Source organism: Anguilla anguilla, chromosome 6 (assembly GCF_013347855.1).
Source record: "Anguilla anguilla isolate fAngAng1 chromosome 6, fAngAng1.pri, whole genome shotgun sequence".
Taxonomy (NCBI): Eukaryota; Metazoa; Chordata; class Actinopteri; order Anguilliformes; family Anguillidae; genus Anguilla; species Anguilla anguilla.
Window position 1 is genome coordinate 55860849 of NC_049206.1, and position 26560 is coordinate 55887408.

General features: G+C 42.7%; 2 protein-coding genes across 3 annotated transcripts; both read right to left on the bottom strand.

Moving 5' to 3' along the window:
- Window positions 1–443: 443 nt before the first annotated feature.
- Window positions 444–2284, bottom strand: si:ch73-257c13.2 (putative nuclease HARBI1). 2 transcript variants are annotated; one of them, XM_035421163.1, is made up of 3 exons: window positions 2144–2284; window positions 1668–1764; window positions 444–1444 (listed from the first exon to the last, which is right to left on the bottom strand). In XM_035421163.1, exons 1-3 carry the CDS (start codon window positions 2245–2247, stop codon window positions 512–514), a joined length of 1134 nt encoding a protein of 377 aa, XP_035277054.1. In that variant the 5' UTR covers window positions 2248–2284; the 3' UTR covers window positions 444–511. The 2 variants fall into 2 exon arrangements, with proteins under 2 accessions (XP_035277054.1, XP_035277055.1); XM_035421164.1 differs by having other exon boundaries at window positions 2149–2263.
- Window positions 2285–10095: 7811 nt separating this feature from the next.
- Window positions 10096–14303, bottom strand: ostm1 (osteoclastogenesis associated transmembrane protein 1). Its single transcript, XM_035423822.1, has 6 exons — window positions 13848–14303; window positions 13158–13272; window positions 12716–12813; window positions 12263–12376; window positions 10938–11103; window positions 10096–10323 (listed from the first exon to the last, which is right to left on the bottom strand). Exons 1-6 carry the CDS (start codon window positions 14229–14231, stop codon window positions 10268–10270), a joined length of 933 nt encoding a protein of 310 aa, XP_035279713.1. The 5' UTR covers window positions 14232–14303; the 3' UTR covers window positions 10096–10267.
- Window positions 14304–26560: the final 12257 nt, after the last annotated feature.

Consider the following 26560-nt stretch of genomic DNA (forward strand, 5'->3'; position numbering starts at 1 on the left):
AAGGACAGAGAATGCCGCTCTGTGTGTTTGAGATGTTGTAATGCATGCTTGTGATATGCTGCCATTACAAAACATGCAACAGCAGCCTTTCCTGACCATCTCCCTGTGCCCAATATATTTAATTTCCCTGAAAGGCTGTTTCACAAGCCAACATTAAGTTGTACACTCATTTCAGTTATTACTCTTATACTGAAATATGACAAAAGTCAAAAGAAACTCTGTGTGTATATTTTCAACATCATATCACAGCCTTATATTTGTCAGCATGCAAGTTCATGAACCTCAAGGGCAGGCTCGGCTAACTCAGTGCAGCCAAGTCTGTGCCAAGTAAGCTGAGCCATTTATCAATTAAAGAGGCAGTTTACCCCCCCCCCCCCCCCAGTTTGACATCTGCATGTTTAAGGTTGGCCAATGTTTGGGAGCCTACAGAATTACACGTGAGACACGGGGAAAGGGCAATTTATTTAAAGGGAGATAAAACAAAACAAAACAAAAAACAAAATGGCCAAAATCACATTATGTCCTGGGGTCTCTTTTTCGAGAGCGAGGCGGCTATGTCCTGTCTTTTGGATATGCCGCCCAAGCTTCCGGAATGCCCGTTCGGCAGCGAGTGAAAGGGCTCCTGGGAGACGGTGTCGCAGTCCGTGTCGTCCAGCTGCACGGGATTGTTGTTCTCCAGGCACACGTTGTGCAGGATGCAGCACGCCCGCACGGCGGCGCTGGTCTTGGCGATGGAGTGCATCTGGAGCGACTTCAGCCGGCGGAACCGGGAGTGGAGCACGCGGAAGGAGCTCTGGATCACCTTGAGCGCCGACAGCACCCGCCAGTTGTAGCGCCCCTTCCTCAGGACGAGGTTGCCGTAGTCGGGGAAGGGCGTGAGCAGGTGCTCGGAGAGGGGGAAGGTGGCGTCGCCCACCAGGTGATGGCCCCGAAGAAGTGCGTGCGGGTCCTCCTCCAGCGCCTTGCCCACCTCCGTCGTCTCGAAGACCTGGGAGTTGTGCCACCCGCCCGGGTGCTCGGCGCTGACGTGGACGAACCGCCCGGCGTGGTCGCAGAAGCCCATGAGGTTGATGGAGTAGAACATCTTGCCGTTGAGGTAGGCCTCGGGCACCGGGACCCCCTGGGGTTTGTCGATGGGGATGTGGCAGGACCCCACTGCGCACAGCGTGCCCGGCAACCCCGCCAGCGAGAACCCGGCCGCGGACGCCTCGGCCTCCGGCCCCCTCGGCCAGCTGATCTTGTCGGAGAAGTGCTCCGCGATGAGCGCGCAGAACTCGTGCAGGTGGTCGCAGATGACGGACTTGCTCGTCTGGAACCTCTCCGCGACGTCTCGGTACGACTCTAGGGTGGTCAGGGTCCAGAGGCTGGACAGAATGATGTTCCTCAGCGGCCATTTTCTCCTCATGAAGTTCCAGTTCAACGGCTCCAGCGACATAATCAGCTCCTGCAGTCGCATTGAAAAACACATACTGCACGAGTTGAAACAGCAGCAACAGGTATTCCAGGTAACATACACACTGCACTCAAGTATCTGTGTTGTTATAATGCAACCAAACTATTTTTCAGAGGTGTACATATGTTTTGCTGTCCATATACCTGGGTTAAAATGCATTTCCCAGCCAAGTATAAATCCTAAAAGTCAGGATATAAGAGAATTTGTTACGTACCTCCACCTGAGTTGGTGTTAACTGGAAGTGTGTCTGAAACTCGCTAATACTGTATTTAGGCACCACAGTATTTATGTAGTTCCTTTCGGCTTTATTCCTAAAACAAAAAGAATCAAGTTAAACTAAGAACTGCAGGGGAGTTGTTTAGCTTCCTGATGAATGAAGTCTAATTCATTCATCAGCAAATGGGAAGCCATTTCAATGGCTGTCTTGGCAGTGTCTCTCGAAAGCTGGCGACCTAATTATTGATTTTAGCCACATATACAATTTGTACAAAGCAATGGAGGGACCTAGCTAGCCTGCATAACTACGGTGCATACGCATGGCTCGCACCAGTTGGTAGCGACAACAACACGGACGCAGCCGCTAGCCACATTAGCTAGGTACCAACATCAGCCTTGGGTAAGATGTAACTTTTGATAACTGGCATACTATTTCGGGGATTTAAGTTTGGGCAAAAAAATAACCATGCACACCTCACTTCTTGAAGGTGTCGCAGCGCATCGGCTACGAAAGGAACATTATCATCTGCGTCCAATTCTTCTGCGAGCAGAAACGCAATACAGGTTTCCGCCGCCATGTTGTTTCATATACACTACGCATGCTCTTACTGTCACGCTGGCAACAAAGAAGTCAGCTGATGGTCTTATGTTTAAGCGAGGACAATTACGTCACTTCCGACATGTGTTTAATTTAAATATGTTATTAAACTGGGCCTGCTGGTATTGTTAGTCTATGTATATTGTGTATGATTAACCAGATTGTGAAAACATTACTTCTAAATTACAACCAAATCCTATGAAATTCAACCAAATAAATTGATCTTCCAATAGGAAAAAAGTCTGTTTTTTCGGTATGTGCTGGAATCAAATTTAGGTAAAATAACTGAACACTGAAAAAAGGTGGACACTTTATCGCATAATAATTCATACGATTATATATTGGTTAAATAATCCACGCAGAATCCATTCCTGGTTCTTTTGTAGCAGCAAACCATTTACTCCACATCAGATGTGTTCTCTACATCTGATCTGGCCTGAACGAAAATTACAATTTATTGGTCTTGCAGTAAAAATTAAGCTTATTCTATATGAAAATTAAAATAATTCATTTAAAATAAAATAAAAACGTTTAGGCAAATTGTTAATTACAAAATAAATGGCAATTACACGCTGCCACCTATAGATGGCAGCCAAAGATTATGTGGAAGTCACGTACATAATTCCAAAAATACTCCTTGCATTGCAGAGCTGTCGAGATTGAGGTTTCTTTTTAATCCTGTCAGGATTGCAAGAATATAGTTTAAATGAAGGAAGCGAAATGTTTTATTCTGGGGAAAGCCGTGATCAATGATATGTGTAACTATTTTTAAGAGAGCGCACAAACCGAATATCCAGCTTTAAATGTGAGTGCGTCAGAGTTCATTTGAAACCTACCTGACTTTTACGCAATAATTCACATTTTACCATCAGTACTGTCAATAAGATACCAGAAAGTAATACCAATGTTGTTCATTTACTCTTAAAACAGTTCTCTGAAATGACTGTGTTTACAGTTTACAGACTGTTTTTTTTTTTGTTGTTGTTTTTTGTGGTTGAACTGAAATTAAAATGTCATCAGTTCATACAGACAGAAAAATATTGATTTTGATTACATTCCAGCATCTAGTGTTCTGTCATATGACATTATTTCCGATTGCAACTTAAATACATGTGACTGACCTGCAGCTTTGTGTGAATAAAAAGTATGTGTGCTGCACAGGCTGTGACCCACTGATGTGAAAAAATCAGCATTTCACATTTTAACAGATTTTTTGACAGATTCAGGCGAACCTAGCAGTCTTTCTATACCAAAATGACCATGGCTTCTCTAAAAAAAAATTTAAAAAAATAATAATAATATTAAAGTTTTTATTCAATATTGAAGGACAGATTTGCAGCTCGGGAACCTATCTAGGCATCACAATACAACACAGAAGCGGTTAGCATGTGCATTCAAAGATGGGCCTGGCACAGTGCTCCCCACATGTGTCTCCCCCTGACTGTTTCTCCTGTCCCGACAGGAGGCTCTAAAAATGTCTCCTCCAGCTGATGGGGGCCCTCGTCTGGAGCGAGCGGAGGGGCGCGGACGAAGAGCGGGGTCAGATGGACCCCCCGCGGGTCTCCAATTATCCGCGGAGGAACCGCGTCCCCGGGCCGCCCGGGGCCTGAGTGGCCCCGGAACAGAAATGGCAGAAGTCAGACGTGCAAAGGTTCTGACATATGATCCGACAGTTAGTGATGTCATCAACAGCTGACCCTGTCATGAGACCTTTGGAGGGAAGCCAATGGGAGCCTTGTTTTCAATGGCCTTCAAGGAGCTGCGCACAGCCCGAGCCTGATTATAAACTGAATGACTAACATAATAGAGTGATTCTGTAATCTATCATAATACCTTAAGCTAGAGATCTACAGACTTTGACCCCTTACAGGTATAATAAGCCCTTTTATTCAGCTGCACATGCTCTCTCTTTGGGGGGCTTTCTTCTAATTATATATCCCAGGCATATGTTTTCCCCCTTTAACAAAGCACCATATTCATTACGGCAATGTTCGGAGGTAGCTTAGCTGCCTTAGCCAGTTAACTAATTGACAGCTTAAGGGGGTTTGCATAACAACTTAAGCTTTAACTAACAGTTTCTTAATATTGGCGCAAAGAAGGAAACATCGGCTACTTCATAACGTATAATGGCCAGAGCATGCCAGCTAGGGGAGAATGGCTAATGACTGCAGGTTTAAATACTTAGAAGCTGAGTAGTGCATGTCCTCACAAAAGCAATAGTGCAATATTTCATGACGGCAGAAGAGAAACACTTCAAAAAAAAAAAAAGACATGCATTAGATCACCTATACAGCACTATGCATGCCCCCTTGTCCCCGACACCCCCGCCCCCCCACAAATGCACATCTAAAAATAAATGTACTCAAACAATATGTTCTGTACGTGTTCGCCGCGTGCCTTCTCGCTCAGGTAGGTCACCTGGGCAACCGAACAGTTCTAGAACATTAAGAGGAAGAGACAAAATGGACGTGAGCCTGCCATCAACTTTTTTCTTTTTTTTTTTTCTTTTTTTTCTCGGTGGTTATACATACATTTCTTTGTGCATTAATGACCTATATGAAAGAGCTCACAATGATGAAGGCCACTGAAAGCACCATGGAAACGTCCACTGAGCGCTAAGCTTTCTGAGGACTCTCTGCGTTGGGGGATCTGATTCAGCAGGGGGGACTTACTGAGCCTTCTTCCACGCAGGTGACCAACCTGTCCTGACTTCACCCCGGTTCCCAAAACCGCGATGCGTCACGTGCACTTTGGCAACTCAGCTGGCACCCCAGGGGCCCGAATACAGCCAGTCATAGATGTGTACGTTTGGCCCTTTGGTCACTGAGAAGGAAATAATTACATCATTCGGCTGCACAAAAACATAACATGACGTTGCCTTTCGAGCACGAGGTTCTGTGTTCGAGTCCCGACTGGCGGGACACCCTCACTGAGCTCGGACGAGTTTCCTGTGGTTATTCTGGTTTCCTCGTGCACCGAAAGACAGGCCTGTCAGGTTCAGTATGCTCCTGCCATTGCCCTTGACCAAGGCACTGGCCTCAGAACTGGAGTCTAGGCAGGCAGTGTGGCACAGTGGGTAAGGAACTGCGCTTGTAACCGAAAGGTCGCAGGTTCGATTCCCGGGTAAGGACACTGCCGTTGTACCTTTGAGCAAGGTACTTAACCTGCATTGCTTCAGTATATATCCAGCTGTATAAATGGATATGTAAAAAGTTGTGTAAGTCGCTCTGGATAAGAGCGTCTGCTAAATGCCTGTAATGTAATGTAATGTAATGAGTAGGTCCCTGGGCGCTGCACTGTGGCTGCCCACTGCTCCTAAGTAGCTAGGATGGGTTAAATGCAGTAGACAAATGACCGCATGAGATTCTATAAAGATTCATCTTAATCTATCTTAAGTAATAGTTACTGCATATTTAGGAAGCCATCTACCTTTTGTACACACAGGAATTACAAGTAATCCATATTTTTTTGGAAAAATAATTAGTTAATAGAAAAGGGCTAGCTAGCCCTTATCGCAGTTCCAGTCAATTTAATTTCAACTCGGTCGGTTCAGGAAATGAACTGACATTTTTTTAAAGAATAGAAAAATCCTCATTCAACATCATAGGCTTTTTCATTTAACGAATTCAATTACGATTAATTAACTGCATTGAAATGGAATCGACCCAAACCATGGACATTATGACTATAAAAGAATGCCCCCCCCCCCCCCCCCGCCCCTCCAGTTGATAAACCCTGAGCCTACACCAAGCATCCAGTTTTTGAGTACACCAGAGTATGATATGATTTGGAGAACAGCCGTTCATAAATTTGTTCAATATGTAGCCTAATATGTAGTCAATAGGAACTTCGGGATTAAAAATCAGTTCAACCTCTGGTTTTCCTCAGATCATTCTGCAAGTTCCTATATGATACACATCTAATGGACCTTCCAGCAATAAAAATACCCATATACCCAAGTCACTTAAATCTAGACAGCCAAATGGATGACAGTTCAAGGTAGGTAACTGATGTGTCAACTCGAGTATGATGTCAAAGCCGCAATATGAGATGAGTCCACTCACACATTGTCTCCACACACAAACACCTCAACAACTAACACAAGTCTGAAAATTACTGGTATAAGGACATACTGTATTATGTAGAGCTGTGATAAACATTGACACATCACAGCATTATTCTACAGTAAAAGCTCTTTTGGTACAGATTTGTGGAACAGAGCCGTCGTCCAGCGAGGGCTTTATGAATAACTTAGCGCTCAGTGCTGATTTAGATTGCATCACCCTTTTATTTGTGAGCCTAGCAACTACTGCTGCAGCTAACAGTCCCAAACAACAAGCAATTAGCATTCAAATGTCAGGGACTGTTGTCATTAAACTTCAGTTCTGTTCTAAAATTTTTTTTTTTTTTAAGGGGCAATTTGATTCTGAAAAGTGAAAAGGGAGGAAAGTGTGGACTGCTTTTGCCTGGAGTTTTATGTTTTATTTACTGTACATCCCCATCTTGGGGGGGGGGGGGGGGTGGTTGTATACTAATATGACTATCGTGCTCAGAGAGGTTAAAAGAGGGAATTCATATATGTCAGTGGAAACGGGATTACTCTTGTATTAATGTTGTTTAACTGTGTGCTATCCATCACTTTTTAGACTTTTCCCACAAGTAGAGTGACCCTTTGGAAAGGTTAAAATTCTAAAATTCATCTCCAGTGAAAAGCTAAACTAAAGTTGGTTTACACTGCCTACCAACTTACGTAAAGTGACCCATTGCAACAAACGCGCAGAGGCTAACTATGTGTCCTTACGCGCAGAAGTCTCCCCAATGTTTCCTCGCGACTTGCAGGTCATCCTTAAGGATAACTGGCTAAAAAATCCGCAGGTTTAAAAAAAAAAAAAAAAAAGTGATTTAAACTTAAATCTCTACTAGCGTTTCTGCAGATGGAGAAGAGCCCATGACCGCGCGTACCGAAGCCATTTCAGTTTCTACATCGGTTTCGCCCTCACGTGTAACGCGCGCGACCACCAGGTCGGTGTAATGACTTTCAGCCCCGATTACCTCCAGTGTGCCCAGAAAGCCACAGATTACAGAATCAAAGCTGTCATTCTTGAGCTCCGCTAAGCAGGCAGGTCGTGTCAGCATGAATGAAAGATTGTTTTCAAAAGCTCGCGTTCGCAATCATATGATTCAGCATATCGGGGGCTAATGCTATTACACGCAGTGTAATAGGCAATGGCTGCAACTCCGGAGACCAAAAAGCCAAGGGAGTTTAAACCGATGTGTTATTATGATTAGTCAGCCGAGTAACTTTATCCCACATTTAGATTAACTGCTAATGAAGGAGAAACCGGTTTTGTTGCAATCCAGCAAAAAGCCAAAGAACCTTAACTGGAAAACATCCCCCACTTCCAAACAGAAGTGCACAAAACAGCAAACAAGGTTAAAAAAAGGAGTTTAAAGGGATTTACATTTTAGAACGTCTTTTTTTGTAAATGAAATATAAAAAACCCATACTGTGCAGAAGCACGGTACTTACCATGTCCTCAGATTTGCATTCACATTCATGAATGCTATTAACATATCAGCTGAAAAAAAAGGAACACAAACACAAAAATACTTTGCACTAAAGTTGCATTAAAAGAGTCGCACTGCAGGTTCAAACAACCTCAATAACCAACGAAATATACACGTATGAAGTGCGCGTGTGCGAGCCTGGTGGGACTGACACCAAAAGTTAAACGCCATGTGGGCACCAGTCACCAAAGCCTAGGAGAGAGAGAACCAAACTGTGGCATAGAAGACGCTGAAATGGAGGTCATTGCAGTTAAAAATAACAGACACAGCTCTCCTTGACTGGAAAATAACAGGAAAATTGTCCATTGTAAAATGAAGGAAAAACGCAAGCTGCAACGCAACACATTTATTAGTTGTTTTTGATCACCATTGACACCTTCTTCAAATCAACCTGTTCCAGCATCAGGGTGGTACCCATGTGTCAGCATTTCATTCAAGTCTTAGTTAAAGCCATGTCAAATACATTACACAATTATGAACACATTATAGTATTAATCCTCCAATAAAATTCACACAATATCCAACAGCAATAACAGGAAACTGGCAATCGTTCCTTGTGGGAAAAAACTCATGCTTTATACACCAAATTAAAAACCAGTGTCTGTGAACACAAATATTGGCTCCATCATTCAAGCTCATCCTCCTTTTTTAAACAGCTTGCATTCATAGATTTCTGTTCAATGGCAAATAATTTCAAGACACAGAAAGTGCTGGAACAGTAAATATCAGGTGAAAAGTAATTGTCAAAACAAAAGTATATTGAAATTTTTTTTTTTAAATCACAACACTTTTTTTTTTTCTCCAGGACTCAATTTTGATTGGTTGCGACAGGCACTGAAGACTTCTCTCCACAACTGAGCAATTCCACACCGCATCTCGTAAGCCTTGAACCGGACCCACTGCGAGACAGTGACGCAGGCTTCCCTCACTCTTACCAGCCAGAGCCTTTCAACAGAGTAAATGGAGGAACACAATGCCCTGTCGAAAAGCTGCTTTTTTTTTCCAGCCGATAGCTCGGATTACCTCAACACACTCAGAAATCACAGAGAAAAATGAACCGAGCAGAAAAATTGGTGGTTTGTATGTGGTGGGGACATCTTAGCTTTCATCTGTAGTTTTTGACATAGCCCCCCCACCCCCCCGCCCCAAAGGAACCTCCTCCTTTCGGTTCTGTTTCACTCAACAGGTCACTAATTACGCACAGGACCTGACAAATCTATGCTCGGTGTCAAGAAAAAAATATGCTACAATAAAGATTTTCAAAAGGGACTTTTCCATTGCTTGCCATGTAGTGGGGAGGAAAACGTTAGTAACTCTGGTTCATGTATTATTAATGGTTAACTGGTTAAACGAAACGTGCGCCGCAAGCCAAAAGCACATTCTGTGGGGATGTTACGTTTCTCTCTAAATAAAATAAAAAAAGTGTGCAGTGGAAAAGATGTTCAAGAAGGCTTTTATAATGGAGTCCGCGCACACGCGATTCGGTGCTTTTATCCCACATGGTTAATATATCGCTCCGGAAACAGCAAGGGGGAGGAAAAGAAGAAGAAAAAAAAGCCACGATGCACGCCATTTCTGCACAGTCCAAATGGTCAGCCGGCTCTCCTGGCAGAGAGTGGGAGCTGCATGTCCTCCCGTTAATGGACAGCAAAGTGCTCGCTCCGCCGCAGCGTCGCCGGCGTCCATTTTCCCCCGGGGGGCCCTCAAACACCCGGCCGCCGCTTTGAAACCGCGGCGGAAAATGTTTCAGGAAAACAAAAGGGAGAGGACAGGCCCTCGGTTGCAGGTAATTAGCCGCTGAACAGGACCGGCGGCAAAACCACCGCCGGGCAGACGACAGTGTTAACTTCAGCGAACAAAAAAAAAAAAAACAAACAAAAACCAGCAACAAACAAACAGACAAAAAACAAACCAAAAAAAAAAAAAACTTCAGTGATCTCATAATAAACATTTGGTAAAGATTAAGAAACTGTGATTTTCCATTTGCTCATTTCAAACGTGCTCTGCCTTTTTGTAAATTTATCTTTTGTATTTTATTTTACAATGAAACCTGACAAAATAACACCATTTGGCAACTCAACTCCTGATGGCCAGCATCACACTTTATAGTCCAATCAGAGTAAAAGCTTTGATTTCTTGGGCCCTGGGGGAAGTCATTGTGAAACTATAACATTGCAACCAATGCCCTGATCATAGTCCACCCCCCCCCCCCCCCCACCCCCCCCCCCCCCCCCCCCCACCCCCCCCCCCCCCCCCCCACCCCCCGCCATGGCAAAATGAAAGCTGTCTTTCCCAGCATTTGAGGACCTTCGCAAACACACTGTGATTCAGGGGCGGGATTCAGGGGCGGGATTCAGGGGAGGGTTCAGGGGCGGATTCAGGGGCGGGGCGCCGCCTTGCCTCCACGTCCTCCACCGCCAGCATCCCATCACTCAGCTGTACTTCTCCTGGATGTTCGCCATGCTGTTGCTCGATTTAGCCCGCTTGGCTAGGGTATTTAAAAAAGAAAGGGAAGAAGAAAAAAAAAAAGGAGGTCTTTCAAAATGTTTTGCAATTCCTCTTTCATTCTTGCTAAGGTTTGCACATGGACAAGCTCATGCGTTAACTCTGGTCGATCTTCCCTCTCAAGCAATGTTAACCTGTTTGACTGGAAGTGTATTCAGATTTCTTTCCCCTGAAAATATCTCATTTGTACAGAGCCTTCACTTAACCTCCTCGTTGTTTTCCTGTTATAATTCGCCACCCCCCCCATTCGCAGTTCAATGGCCGATGTTGGCCCGCAATAAGAGAAGTATTGCTTGGGAAATCCTCCATTGCGTGCAAAATGACTCATAAGAATGACAGGACGGATGTTAGGGTCCATCACACCCACACCCACACACACACACACACACACAAGTTATTAAGTTTTCCAGGATCTGGCACATGACTAATGACAGTCTCCAGCCACAGAAAATCCCCATTAACTGACAAGAGAACTTAGCGCACCCCCCTCCCCTCCCCCCCCCAATAAACAACCTGTGGCATCCCAGCCAAAACTTGCCAGTTAAAAAAAAAAAAGAATGCCGGGGGACAATGGGGCGCATTAAGCCAGTTACTCACGGTGAATGAGCTTGCGTTTCTTTTGTTCCGAGTGAAGGAAGCTGCTCAAGTAGAAGATGATGGGCAGGAAGAGCATGAAGCTGGACACGGCGATGACAGGGACCGTCTCTTCCCGAGTTGAGGAACAATTGAAATTCTTGCTCCACAATCTGCGGGTCATGTTCATCTGAAAGAGTCCCCCAAACACACAAGAGCTAATGAAAGAACAAAAAAAAAGGTGGGGGGGGGGGGGTGGGGGCTTCTCCACCCGGGGAAGCTACGTCTGCGGTACCCACCGAACGGGCAGGAGGAGCCCCCCCATGCCCACCCCCCCCCCCACCACCACCACATTCGCCCCTCTCTCCCCATCATAACCCCGACCCTGAAAAGAAAACCCCCCACCCCCCGCTTAAAATACAAAACGCCGGCAGCTGATGGTCAGAGAGCATTCTGGGAAAACTGAAACAATAAGGCGCTATATCACTGGCAGGCCCAGACGGCTCGCATCCGAAAGGCTACGTCAATACGGAGGGGGTGATAAGTTTACGACCAGGCCCAGTTCCAATGGACATTTCCCATTGCCACTGAGTAGTCACGCGGGTGGGTGCGTGTTGACAAGTTGCCATTAGAACCATCATCTGAACCCTTTCCACATGGAAGTCTAACAGGTGAAGGTGTTTATGTACAAAGACTACAATAGAATAACAACACCCTTTATCCTAAATGCAGGCAACTGTCCTCTTGGAGGCCCTGAATGATTTTAACTGTTTCAGGACATTATAAACTTTTATAAAAAGTATGAAATACACCTAAACCAAGAGCCGCAGGTGATTTCACTGCTCATCCAATTAATGTCATTAATTTAGCAATCCGCAACAGAGTGGAAGAAAAGAAAAAACTGTAATTGTGGTTTCCACTGTTGACATCCTGAGCTTCCTGAAAGCGGACAGTGAAAAGATAGCACATGACCACGGGATGACTTGCAGTGGCCCCTAGGGGGTGCTGTTTTCATGCGTTCAAATCGCTGGCCACTGCTGCTGTGTTTATATTTTCATCATAATAACAAGAAGCTCCTGCTCAAATATTTTTGAGTAATTTAGCATTCTGGGGTTTGGAAAGAAGGGGGGGGGGGGGGAATCAATTGTCTTGCCAACGGGGCATTTAAAAAAGTTATAATTTCAGAATTTGAACAATCCTGCAAAACATTTCTTGCACGTGATTTAATGTTGTCACGGTGACACTTGCAGGATATTGCTGAGAAGATAAAACCATGTCAGGGTCTGCGTGTCTGAACACACACACACACACACACACACACACACTAGTGAGAAGGCGTGAATACTCACTGCATCCTCAATATCAATGCACAGGGTATTGTTCGAGTCCATCGCGCTGTAAAGGTCGTTTAAGCGCTTGTAGATCGTTTTGCACTCCTTGCAAAGCTCAGAATGATTGCCTTGCTAAAAGGAAAAGAGAGAGAGAGGGTAGGAAACATGAATAAACACACACACACACACCAAACATACACACACAGTGTACGATACACACTAGTTCATCATCTCATAGTGCAGAACTAAAGCAGTATCACCCAGAGAATAGTAACTATTCTTTTCATTTGCATTATTCATGACGAGGCTTTTAAAAAGATGCTAATGAATTAACTTAAAGGTCCATTTGAATGTGATTTTTTTTTTTTTAAAAAGCAAAGAAAGCCGGTTTGGTTTCAGTGCATCGACATGGACTTCACTTTGGCGTCACTCAAAGACTGACAACAGACGTCGGGCTCCAGGGTTACTGACCTGCTGGTGTTTCTCAAAGCAGCTGAGCGACTGGTTCAGCACTGCCATGTAGTACAGGGTGTCATTGGTTAAGCTGTGGAGGTCAGGGGCAAGGCAGTCTACAGAGCAGGGAAAGAGGAACTGGTGTTACACAAGTTGTACAACTGTACCACATACCAGCAAGGGACACCTAAGTAAAGAAACCTCAGGAGAAATACCCTATTTACTTTTGAAGGGCAGTAAACGATCATGTGGTCTTCATTCTTTTTCATTGTTTGCGACACAATGATTGGTTTTTACACCAGAGGACTCGGATCATTTTTGGAAACGCACGTAAATCTGATTTTCAGATTTTCAGTTTCTCGCGTTCCGAGCTGCATTAAGGACAACAGCAAGCTGGCCTCTCTTGGGCGTTCGCCTTCGCCAAATTTGCACTCGCACTGTTCTTTTAATAGTTACTCACGTTTGCAGTCCGACTGCTTCCATATCTCCTGTAGGTTGTCGAAAAGCACGAACACCAGCATCAGCCTGTCGGAGCGCAGAAGGCTATCTCTGCAGCTGACGTTTGAAGGACCCACCTAAAAACAGCAGTTATTTTCAGGACAATATAAACACGTTCATATCCGTATCGTTATATGCTACTTGGACCGAGCAGGGACACAGCTTGTAATGACAAATGTAAATTGTTTATGTATGTAAATTATAAATGTTTTAATAAGCCCAGAGCTTAATTCGCTATGGTAAAATCCACAATGAATAAACAATTTGCTGCGTAAGCAGACAAACGCGCAGTAAAAAAAAAAAATAAAAAATAAAAAATAAAAAACACATGATAAAAAACACATGATCAAAAAATAGCATGGAGCGTTATGAATTTAATTAGATACTTAAATTAATTTGATGCGTTACAGATAAGTGGCCTGCGATCCTGAAACTGATCAAGATTTACAAGTTCTGTTTTCCATAACTCGTTTACGTGTCAGTCACAGGACACGACTGACGACGCCAAGCAGCAGTGACAAGTCAAATGTAGCCCAAGAGATCTAATGCAATGGCTAGCTAGCCAAGGCTCTACCATCTCTACCAAAAAAAAATATTCAACCACCCAGAGGAGCTCACTAATTGGACATCAGTTGAACTTAAAATGCTTTACCTGGTCTGATGATATGTTCTTGTATATTTCCTGCAGGTCACTATACTCGAGGTAACAGTTCTGGCAAATCTTGACAGGGCGGGCGGAAGAAACGAGACAATTCACATACCATACATATCGCAGAGCAAAGATCTTAAGGAGTTCACGGCAATAGTCGCTGACTTCAAGATCCTCTGGAAACGCGGACAGCAAATTGAGAGAGAAATGAGAACTCCAAGGGAGCGAAGGCGACATAGACAACACAGGGCTTAAAGATGAATTTCTAATAGAGACATCGCCTTCGCTCGACTCGGAAACTGCGGCGTTGATCGGTAAATCAGATGCCCGAATCTTGTTATAAAGCAGCAAAGTAATGAAACAAGTCAGAATGCCGTTGGAAATCATGTTTCCTGAAGAATAGCGGCTACTCCGCAGCCCCTTTGTCAGTCCGCACAGCAACACTTCCTGTTTTTCCTCCTGTCACATGACATGTGAGATCTCGAGAGATGTGTATTTTCAGTTTTTTTTTTTTTTTTTTTTTTTGCCAGTCGCTGACACCAGCGAAGATACAAGCTGAAACAGTATTACCTTCTAACTCAAATAATATTTAAAGATAAGTATACAATATTTAGTAAAGGTATATCAATTTCAAACATAGCTAAAACATGAAATGGATGGATTATTTTAGCTGGGCAATTGTAGCATGCTTGTTGTATCGGCAAGTTAGCAATAAAACAAAACTATGCGCGAGCACATTTAACTTTTTTTGCCAAGACGTATTGTAATATGTACTTTATTCAAATTGAGATATGAATAATCTTTGTTTTAGTAACCAATTTTTCTTGATGCTACAAACGATGCAAGCTTACCGCAAACAAGGGAACCTAACTGCAGCTGTATCATCAGACACTTGAGCTGTTTATACTTGCTTCTACTGTATACTTCGCATTATCACTGTTTTTAAAAACAAAAATGCATATTATAATAAAATGGGATGATAAAACAGGAATACATTATTTTGTGAAGTTCTGTAATGGGTCAAATTTTGCTGCAATGGTGACAACACCTTTTATAACAACCTGCAAACATAAACTGCAAAGTCTAATTACACAACAGTGGGGAGTATTTATTTATTTATTTATTTATTTAAAGTTCATTTTTCAGTATCTGGCTTTTTTTTACGTTACTGTTACACGAAAATGGGATTATATACAATTTGGTTAAATAAATCCCAGCTCTGGAAGTCAATACATTAGTGTCACAGAATCCCCCTTATCCCCATCCTCTGGCGATGAAGAGTTGAACAGTCTATTCACGCGCACTGATGCAAAGCTTTTTACACAGAAGCCTCTCTGGTCGTCACTGGGCACATCTCAGCTGTCCTGGATCTGCCGCCATTATTGCATTGTCTCCGGCTATATCAACGTTCGAGGTCAACACGGAGCAGGGTGTTACGCCTCTGAATGAGTCCTTTCAGCGCTCGCGGTTGTAACATTCAAAGTGACTTGCTCTCGGCCGCCACAGTTCCCATGGCTCAGAGCCTGCTCGGTGATATTGGGTACAGTTCCTATGGTGTCATCAGGTTGTACGAAGGTTTTTTTTGTTTTTGTTTTTGTTTATTTTTTCAACAGCACTCAATGTTATTCAAGACCATAACAGGAACAAAAATTCAGTCCAAAAGCTATGTTGTATCTGAAATTGTATCATTTTTTGTTTACTTCTTTAGATGATGAATGTTTTCATGTTTATTTAGATCAGTGCTCATATGTGGGTCTAGCGACTGCACTGAAACTCATCTTTGTTGAATGTACCTCAAAGATAACATATCATTTCGTATTCAGTTGTGAATTTGGTCTTTAGACCAAGCCATTGTATACATCTCACGGTGTGCTCTCAGTTGAGCCATTCTCTGAGCAGAGCACCTTAGTTTTTCCAGTATTTCATCACATTCTTTCAAATGCAACAGGAAAAAATTTTATTCCTATGATGTTTAAATCCAAAGTGTGCTTTCAAAACAGCAATTGACATTTTGAACCTAAATTATTCGTTAGTCAACTATTTTTGCATAGACAGCCAAAAGGCTTTTAAAAATGTAATATTAATATAAAAACAGAGGTAGACATTTAACAGTTGACTAACAGAAAGGAGTCTGCTGTTGAAGTTAACAGCTAAATGCCAAAAAAAAAAAAAACACTTCTGTTGCACTATGTGGTCTGGCTTAGCCTTATATCTGAAGATATGACTTGTGACATTTTCTAGTCTGGTTGAAAACATCTGAAGAGAAGAAATTACAGCATATGGTCAGGCGCTGCACTCTGTATGAAGCACTCAATAATTATTGTGCCGAAATGGTGAAGAAGAATGCGTTTTTTAAGTGCGATAGACGGTGGTCTCTGGACTATTCCGTGTCAGTTCCCTCTCATATTTACTGCTGGTTGACACCATGCAATTTTCAAATGTGTGCGTGAGTAAAATAATTACAGAGTCAAGGTAAATGATCTGGGCTCAAATTCTGATTGTGCTAATTGTGAAAAACCCTTGAATCAACCCGTTGCAGTCAATGGTCTTTAATGCGAAATTAGTGGCTCTTGATAACTTACAGTCCGCAGCAATTCCGTAGTCATCAAGCTTAATGAACGGGAGAGGGACACAAATGCATTACTTTAGGGCTATTCTGATGCATGCTCACTGGCTCGCGTACACAAGTAGGCTTGGATATTCTGGCCTCCACCTGCCTCTTCTGTGATCACTCCATACTCAAAGGCTGTTTTTTCTGCTCTTTCTTTTTCCACAATATCCACTTTTTAAAAAATCTCACAGGCCCCTGGACTTATGAGTTCATGGGAGTATTAAAACGTATGTCACATATGTTTGAAAATATGTCAATGGAATTGTGCCTATATATATTTTATATAGTGATATTTAATAAATCGACAAAACGGTAGCTACATGTAGAAAAACGTATGACCACAATTTAAATTCACAAATTCAATCATATTTCTGAATATAGAAAATGTATTTTCACATGTTATGGAACAGTACTTATAATAAAACCAATATGCAGTCAATATAAATATAATGTGCATTTCTTTCATTATAATTCCTTGTGCATTAAAGAGCTTGCTTTAGCTTGAGATGAATATCGATCTGATATATATATATATATATATATATATATACATATATATATATATATATATATATATATATAAATGGTCATAATCATCTGGATAAAACTTTGGCCCTTGCACAGTAGAATGGATGTTGGTGATGAGTGTGGCTACAGTGGTTTATTGATTGGTGTAATCAAGATGGAATATGGCTAGGTTAAGAGAAGATCAGCATATCATTAAAGATAACTGTCATTTAATTTTGTGGCAAATGGTAATGGTGGAAGCGGCGAAGAGCTCATTTGCATGAGATGCCGTGCCCAGTAACAAGAGGACAAAAATCACTAATTAGGACGGCAGAGTGTCTCCATCGTTTCAAGTACCCTTTAGCAAGGTGATGAAGCAAAGACTCTCCCGCTATAATATCATTCCGGGGCCGGGCATAATAATTCAAAAATGTTCGAAAGGAGTGATTATATTAATAAAATGACAGCCGAGAAATATATGCTTACCTAATTCCCTTAAAGGCAGACCTTGATTCTCAAATTGATTAACTTAGATGATTGAAAGAAGAAGGTCTTTGACCGAGAGCTATATACTCTATTGGTGAAAGGCTAAAAGGCTTTGACTACGCATACATTATTTTTATTTAAAATATGTGTTATATGACAGTATGTAAAATTTAGAAGAAGTAAAAACTATATGACTAAAATAGCCACAGATCCTCGTTATGTTGCTGTTTTCCTTCAGACACTGTGGTCAAAAAGAACCTGACCACAAACACATTTGTGTGGTTTCCATTTGTTAAAAAAGAAAAAACAAATGAATTAACTTTTTCCTCTCTGTACAAATAATGTGTTCACAAATGTCACTCCAACGTGTGTCCACAGCTTTTAAAAGCAATATGCAGTGTACAATGATAAAAATGCACTATTAACAGGAATCAGAAAAACAACAACATGTGATTTCTTAGTTATTTCATCATTTCTACTCTATACATTTATATTATTCAATTACTAGTGACACTTGAGTGCATTACAAATAAGAAATACAACTCATACCTTTGTTGGTGACATATTTATTTGACATATTTATTAAGCCAGGTCCTAGTGGAGGGTCTATCATTTGAATTTAAACAGACAGTAAAATAAACAACAATTATTTTTTTAATCCCTTTAAATTTGTGATAAAACTACTTTTTATTATGTTCTTAAAACCCTTTTGAGCGTTCAAAAAGTCCTTCTGAAACCCCAGTGCATTTCTCGCAAGTGTTGGACTGAATAGGGGGCTATCTAAAAGCCTTCCCCTCTTCAGGACGATCCTCAAGGGGTTAACTTAAACCTTTCTGGTTTAGCATAGCGTAGACTTGGCTCATAGACGGAGGGGAGAAAAATAGCTGTAAAGTTATGCAGAAAGTTATTCTTCGTCTATCGGGCCAGCCCTAATCCCCCAAAACCTCATTCTTTTATGGGAGAACTGTGCCTCTTTTCTTGTTTTTCGCTTTCTATACAAACTAAAGTCAGTCTGTATTTAATGGTTATGTCGGGATGTGAGAAGGGATTTCGCAAATGCGGGGCCTTTTCACCGAAATATTGCTCTCTACGTCGTGTGAGTCTACCAACCCAGCGCGACCCCATATTCTTCTCCGCGCGTCTGACTCGAATGACAAACTAGCCGATTTTCGGTACATCGCTGGGAAATGTAGTGAGCTATAATAGAGATTTCTCTTTCATTTTTTTACGCTTGACTTGGTTATTGTTGCCTTTCTTTGCCCGTGATTCCTTCTGGGGATTAGCCCTGACTTCCCCCTTAACTGGCGGTCAAAGTGGCCCAAACTCCCGATGACAATTGATGAGGATCAAGGGAGCTGCTATTCTGCATCTAAGAACTGATTTGTGCAAGAGAAACTCATCAAGCAAGGGGGGCGGAGGGGGGGCGGATAATAAAGGCGTATTTGAAAGAAGAAACGAAGACGCATTCATTTAAAGTGGATGCTCCCGCATACTTTTTTTTTCTTTAACCAACTAACTGCGTACAAATTAATGGCTTTTAGCTGATTGCTTGTATTTTTGTTCTTTGCAAAAAAATTTTAAACTTAAAATTTTCCAAATAAGTAAAAAAACAAACAAACAAATAAAAAACAAACAAAAAAAAACAAAAACGGTGGAAGCAAGTGGTGGAAAATAAACTGTCACTTTTTCTGCGAATGAGTGTGTATGTCTATGTGTGTGTGTGTGTGTCTGTGTGTGTGTGCGTGTGTGTGGATGGTTGGGTGGTGGGTGCTTTGTTATGCACTCAATGTATATTTAAAATAACTTACCAACACACATTAATAGGCTAGATCTCACTTAAAAATATCACACTTTTCTTTGTTGTTTGTGATTGCAAATAATTATGTTTATAAGCAAAAACAAAAAAGTACCTCAAATCTCTGAATTATTCACTTCACTAATTACTGAGGTATGTGAACCAATACATGAGACTTCTGTGTCCCATCAGTGTATGGTGCATGGATATCACCCTGTTTGGTTGGAGAGAAAAGTCAAGAATTCCGTTAATCCCAAAAACAATAATAATGATGGCAATAATAAACAAATAAATCACAAATGTATGGTGCTTGGGTATAACCCTATTTGGTTGGAGAGTAAAGTCAAGAATTCCGTTAATGCCAAAAACAATAATAATAATGATGGCAATAATAAACAAATAAATCACAAATTAGTTCTTACAAATTACTGTGTCCAAATAACAGTCACACATTTCAGCGCTTCGGTAAGAAGCCACCCTTGGTTGGTGGGATGCTGTGGGTTGCCGCACGCTGCGGGGCTGCGGGGAGCTGGGTCTACGAACACAGACGGGATAATTACCAAACGGGCAGCTCGCGGAAAACAACACAAAGGAGTCTTTGACTTCATCACGGCCGGCCGCCGCCGGGGACGACATGGCGGGGATACGGGGGAGCTTGTCAGGGTGTCCCGTCCGTCGGCCCCTCCGGAATACAGGGCCAGAGACGTCTTGTTTCATAACAGGACACGAAGCTGACTTCTTTCAGCTCTACTGAACTGAACATAAACCTTCGCTGACAGGCCCCCGGTGCCCGAACGGGACAGGGGTGAGAGAGCGTGCGGGACAGGGCTGGGGTGTTTCGCTGGGAAATAAAGTTGTTGTCCCCCCCCCCCCCCCCCAAATCCCCCCCCCCCCACCCCACCCCCTCCCCCTCCCTGCAATATTGTGACACAGAGCCACGCAATTGAAGAGCTCTCCCTTTAGTTCAGGACAAATAAAAATATTTGAGATGTTCGGAGAGGGGTGGGGGGTGAATGCGGTGGACAGAGTTTGGGGTGCTCATCCCTCTCTTAGTGCTATCCGGTCAGAGGCATGTCGTTTCAGCAGAAACCATTCATCCGCCACCTCAAAAGGAGGGGGGGGGGGCTACTTCAGATTATGAAAGCTGCTTCTTTCCATTGTGGAAGAGGGAGCAGGGGTGCAAATGAAAGTTAAATTAATGCACAGGTATTTTAGCCATTTCTGAACTCAGGGATGTTTTTGCAGTGATACTCTTTCTCTCTCCACCACCCTCTCTTCTTATTCCCCTCTCTCTCTCTGTCTCCCTCTTTCCCTCCCTCCCTCTCTCTCTCTCTGTCTCTCTCTTTCTCTCTCTCTCTCTCACTCTCTCTCTCTCTCTCTCTGTCTCCCTCTCTCTCTTTCTCTCTCTCCTCCTACTCCCCCCTCTCTCTGTCTCTCTCTTCCTCTCCCTCTCCCTCTCTCTCTCTCTCTCCGCACCCAGTTGTTTCCGAGTTTGTTTGCGAAGGACCGATACCCTGATACAACACTCACGCCCCAAAACACTGAGTTTTAGTTTTTTTTTTTTTTTTTTTAGCTTTTTTGGCCACGCCAAAGTCTGCCTTTAGCGTAGCGTCCCCCCCCCCCCCCTTTTTTTTTTTTTAAAGAGAGCCCCCCGTACCTCCTTGTTAGTGGGGCAGCTCTGAACTTTTTGAAGAGCAGTTTTGTGTGAGTCGGGGCTCATTCACCCGGCCCCCTTTGTGGGACGCTCCCCCTTTCATTTCTCAGTGTGTTACACCAATTAAAGTAGGACGTGAGGTAAATGTAATGGCCGGAGGGAGTGATTGTTTTTGACAAGCAACAAAACACATAGATCCACCCCTCAGATTAGGCCGCTGAAGAGGAGGTTTAGGTCGGCCCCAGTCGCCCGAATGTTCCGTGAACTGCGATGCACGGGGGGGGCGGGGGGGGGGGGGGGGTTGGGGGGGGAGCGTGAAAGCAAAAGGTCTGCCGCTTGAATGTGTGAGGGGAGGGGGGAGGGGGGGGACGGGCAGCTTCTAACCGGCCGCTGGGACAGGGGGAGACTCTCCATGTCAAGGAGAAAAATAGACACAGGCCTGCGGCCCTATATGATGCATCACCCCTATGCGACGATGAACGTGGTACGGTCCGGAAGAAGTAATACAGTAGTTAATTAATTTAGAAGATGGCTCTCGTAACATTTTGACATTTGGGAATTTATAAAAAAGAATGAAATGAATAAAGAAAGAAAAGAAGCTTGCAAATTCATCCTCCATCCGGATCTGAAATGTATCCTGAACTACGTATTTAGTCGCAAACTGTTTTAAACACTTTTTTTTACTTTTTAGTTATTTTTTTTAGTTTTCTTTTTTTTTTTTTTATAGTTTCTGAAGCTTGTACATGATGTACACCAACAGTTGGAGAGATTAGTGCTGACCTTGGACTGGCTTGACATGGAAAAAAAATCACTTCCAACAAGAGTTAAAATGAGGGGAAGAAAATCTGCAGTTTTATGAGCACAAAGCACTTTCATGTGATGTGATGCAGTGGCATAACTTTGGATGGGCGTTAATTTCACGCGGAAAGCTGGTATTAGTGATAATTACACCTGTGGCCATTAATTATGCGCAGTGTCTTGGTGTCTTGGCTCTGATTCAGCTTTTCGGTGTCGCAGTTTGTACTTGACTTTATTACTGCACGCTAAACATCCAGAGTCTGCAGAGGGGGTTTTCTGAGGGGGGGTGGGGTGGGGTAGGGGGGGGTGTCACAGAAGTGAATTAAAAAATATGTTTGTTGTGAACGGCAGCAGTTGCTGACACGCGGTGCAATTATTAGAAGCCAAACACACCCTACACTGTGGGAGGATACGGTAGGCCTTAAAACGTGTTGGGCACAGAGAGAGAGAGGGGAAATTCTTGTGGCACTGCAGGTACTGGGAAAAAAAAAGAAAGCAAAACTGTTTTCAATCAACAGAAACCTGGAGGGTAGATGTTGCGTGTCGTCGCGGCAACCAGACATTAGACAATCAGAACATCATTCTGCGGAAGGTTAGCCATTGCTCGAACGCCCCAGCACGTGATCAACTGTTTTTTTTTTTGTTTTTTTTTTTCGTGACGGACAGACCTGAAGGGGAAGCGAGTTTGGCGCTCAATTAATAATCATATCGCATGATTTGCACCTTCGCCTTTCCGAGTCTTTTGTACTTATGAAGAATGAATCAAGCATATTTAACCCAAAAAAAGAGGGGAAAGAAGTACAAATCTTATGGCAAAACAAGTGTACGTGCCGTCTTGAAAGTGATTAGCTTGGCGTACAGGAGGCCTGTCATCTGTACACCTGAATAATACCACACTCGTGCTATCCTGTTGCCCCCCTCTACCCACTCTTTGATTAAATTCAAATTTCTGTCTTCATGGTGGCAGAATGAACGAAACTTTCACATCAGCAAATTATTTTCACCAAGACACTCTGGAACAAAAAAAAAACCAACAACATTCAAAACAACGTCAACATTTGAGAAAAAAAGAAAGAAAGAAAGAAAGAAAGAAAGATAAACAAAAACGACAAAAAAATGCAAATAACTTCTAGAAACCTCCATCTTAAGAAAGGCACAGAAAAAAAATGTTTTTTTTTTCCACCAATCCCAACCCTTTTTCCCTTAAGCAGAGGCGAGCTCTGAGGGTGGGGAGGGCACAAAGGCAAAGTTACAGTTTTTGAAGGAGGTCTGGTTTGTAAACGGGGGCCTGCGTTTTTTTTTTTTTGGAAAGGCTCTCCTCCGCAGAAGAAAGGAACAGGGGGGTTGGGGGGGGGGGGGGGGGGGGGGGGGGTGGAGGTGGGGTAGGGTAGGATTTGGGCCCAGATGGAGAGATGTTAACTTTGAATGGCTCCTGTAGTTTTTAGCCCGGTGTGCCTCAACCCCCCCCCCCCCCCCCCCCCCCGCCCCGTACCCCCCTCCCCAGGTCGCCTTGGCACATGACATCATGGGGAAGGTATGCCCCTATACCCTGAGAATCCCGTCCTGTCACAATCGGCCGGGGGGGGGGGGGGGGCTCCATTAGACTGTACGGAGCTCCCAAAACCCATACGTCCCTCCTCCGATCCCCGCCTCTTAGCAGGGGCCATTGTCGGGGGGAAGGCCTGATCAAAACCTGTCGCCCGCCAACCGCGGGCTTTTCTGTAAATTCAATAAGGCCACCTTAAAGATTTTCCTAATTAATGGATGACATCTTTGGCTGGAGGAGAGGCGAGGTATTTTGCTCCAACTTGTTCTTTGTTAACCTCCTAATTAACTTTCGTAGGTCACGCGGGTCTCTGCTGCCTTAAAGTGAAGAGGACCATTGTGCCAGGAGTTGTAAACTTACTTTTTTGGCTCGGCACTTAAAAGGGAAAAGCAACTATAGGGACAGAAAATATCCTATTTAAAGCTTTTGTGGCTGAACTGCCTGCACATGTTCCAATAAAGGAATTCTTATAAATAAGCATGTATGTCCCTTTACTTGCAGCAACACAGAATAGCTTTTGAATAGAAGTATTTGAAAGATAAAGAATTAAGCGATCGTCTGGGCTTTCTTTTCTTTTTTTTCATATTTAAAATTCTGGACGTTTCAATATGAGAAAAAAAAGATGTTTGAAACCTTTTTTTTTTCATTGTTGTTGTTTATTTTAATTTTTTTTTTAATGAATTAACCTCATATGTTCCAGATTCCAGACTGCACAGTTATTTTTTCGGGTGAATCGAAACCCCAGAGAGACTACAGACACTGGAGAGAAGTGATGCATAAATGAAATTAATCAACAAGTTTTGAGCGTAATGACATGATGCCCGAGAGAGAGGACCCAAACACAACAGGAATTGTTTTAGAAACAATAGCCGACTCCCCCTTGCTTAAAATGAAGCTTTCCTGCATAATGACCTGGCCAGATCTTCCCACCAGAGAGAGAGAGAGAGAGAGAGAGAGAGACAGCTCTCATCTGAGGACGACCACCAGACTTTTAAAAAAATAAACAATCAAACAAAACTCTGGGGGTTTTCAAGACCAGGCTTGATTCAGTACCGAAGGGTACAATTTTTTTTGTCACTGTGGCAGTACCCCTTGAAGGTACAGAACTGTACCTTTACCAGAAAAAAGGTACCATTCATTACCTAGAAAGGTACAATCGCTCGTCAGTGGTACCTTTAGAGGTACAGTTTTGTACTTGTACAGAATTTGTACTACTGTGTACCTTTATTTCTGAGAGTGTATGCCACATTGGCCAGTGCAAATATTGAAGCTGGCAACCTGTACTTAAACCACATTTTTGTCTTCATCAAGAAACAACAGTGAATCTTCTCAGTAAAGGCCATACAAACAAATGGAAAGCTAATTTATTTCATTTTTTTAATGCTTCAAATAGACATTTTGTCTTTTTTTGGTTTTGTTTTGTTTTGTTTTGACTTCTTGTGATTTCTTTCAGTTGGTATATACTTTAAAAATTCAAAGTGCAAGACAACATTGGGGCATGATTCCAAGGGCCCTGACTGACAAGGGCCCTCAAAATATTTTAGGACACAGGATTTTCTGTGATGGTGGGGCCCAATGTGAGATCATTTCACTTTGCCCAGAATCTGTAGTGGTGCCCTTGGACAACATACATGGTAACAAGAAATAGAGAAATCAGCATTACGGATAAGAGCAAAGTAAAACTTATGGACACAAACAGGGAGGACCTTCTGAGTGTTTGGGAACTGCTGATGACAGCTCCAGCCAGGCTAGACGGCACGTCTGGTGAACACCTGGCTACATTTGATAGAGGAGTGAAAGTTTTCCAGCCGACTACGACGTAGCCAGGCTATATCTGGGTAAAACCTGAGCTAAATTGAAACCGACCTGTGCTAACCTAGTCCGTTTATGTCAAAGACACCTCTCAACCTAGACGTCCACTCATCTAGACATCTAGATTCGGGCTTGTTCTCACTAATGACAAAAAAAAAACAAAACGGTCCACCTCCTGGTTCTGGGCTCAGTCTCAGATTGATAATTGTGTTGAGGAGACTGGAGGCCAGACTGACCTGCTCTAAACCCCAGAGCCACCATTGGGGGGTTGTCTACACCAAAGCAGAGTCCCATTGGGGGGTTGTCTACACTGACCGCTCCAGACCAGACCAGCGGTCGACAGGCAGACATCCACCATTGTCCCCTTATGTGGCGAGGCGACTGGGGGGCCGGGGGCAAGGGGGAGGGGAGGGGGGGGGGGGGTTGTGGGGGTGGAGGTGATAGGGGCGTGGAGGGGGGTAGGTGGTGGCATGTAGAGAAGACCCTAATTTTGAGATGTGACTGACAGGAGACATGATTGCATGAACTCTTATGAATACTGACATTGTGACCAGTGATTTCACATGATGTGACTTGTATGTTACAGCTCATTATGCTTAAGTTAAAAAAAAGTGTTTGGTATGTGTGTATTATTTATTTATGCTGGGACAATGTAAACTCTCGCCACTGAGGTACTGTATGGTACTTTCAAATATCAAAAATAAATATGAAGCTGCATTATTATTTTATTTATTTGTTTTGTTTTACAAGAATGCTTATGCAGAGTAAGAAAAGAAAAAACGAGACTGTAGATGTGACTGCATATTAAAACAAACTGTTACTTTTGTAAATTTTCTGTTGTTTTGTGGTGTTACTGGTTTGTTATTAATTTTAATTTTAATTTTATATGCATATAGAAAAGGCAATAATTATATGCTGTTGAATTATATCGATATTAAATACTTAACAGCATCTGCAACCATCAACCAAATTCATAATTTTGTTGGTGTAACTCATGGGAAATCCAAGAAGATGTGAATAAAGCAACTAGCTGCTAGCTGTTTAGTCATAATTCGGCATTTTGAAAAGCTATTCAACCTAGTTGAACTGAAACTTCAAGTCAAGTTAGCAATAGCTTGACGAATTATCTTTGACGTGAGACTAAAACCTGATTGCATAATTGCTCATTTAAAATGATTGTAAACATAAAAAATAAAAAATATACTGTATTTACAAATTCCTTTACATACACAGTCAGAAATTCGAAGTCAGATACAGCCAGAATTGTTTTATTTTCACAGTTGTGTATACATGGTTTTGCATGGAGTCTGAAGTTTCATGTGAAGATAAATGTTCCACGGATGGATTTTATTTGCATGACTTAAGGATGCAAAGCCATGCCTTTTAAGTCATGCAAATAAATCAAGCGCACGTTGTGCGTCGCTAAATTAAAAATCTGTCATTTGCTTTCAATTGCTCGCTGTCTCGGGTGAGAACGGGACAAGCTTTTCTTATCAGCTGTCATAAT

What these genes read in the sequence shown, in the direction of transcription:
- si:ch73-257c13.2 (XM_035421163.1), bottom strand. Translation starts at nt 2,247, where the DNA reads ATGGCGGCGGAAACCTGTATTGCGTTTCTGCTCGCAGAAGAATTGGAC. An exon ending in CGACACCTTCAAGAAGTGAG is followed by an intron (nt 1,765 to 2,143) that starts GTGTGCATGGTT and finishes TTTTTGTTTTAG; the next exon opens with GAATAAAGCCGAAAGGAACT. An exon ending in TAACACCAACTCAGGTGGAG is followed by an intron (nt 1,445 to 1,667) that starts GTACGTAACAAA and finishes ATGCGACTGCAG; the next exon opens with GAGCTGATTATGTCGCTGGA.
- ostm1 (XM_035423822.1), bottom strand. Translation starts at nt 14,231, where the DNA reads ATGATTTCCAACGGCATTCTGACTTGTTTCATTACTTTGCTGCTTTAT. An exon ending in GAAGCAGTCGGACTGCAAAC is followed by an intron (nt 12,814 to 13,157) that starts GTGAGTAACTAT and finishes CCTGCTCTGTAG; the next exon opens with ACTGCCTTGCCCCTGACCTC. An exon ending in GCTTTGAGAAACACCAGCAG is followed by an intron (nt 12,377 to 12,715) that starts GTCAGTAACCCT and finishes TTTTCCTTTTAG; the next exon opens with CAAGGCAATCATTCTGAGCT.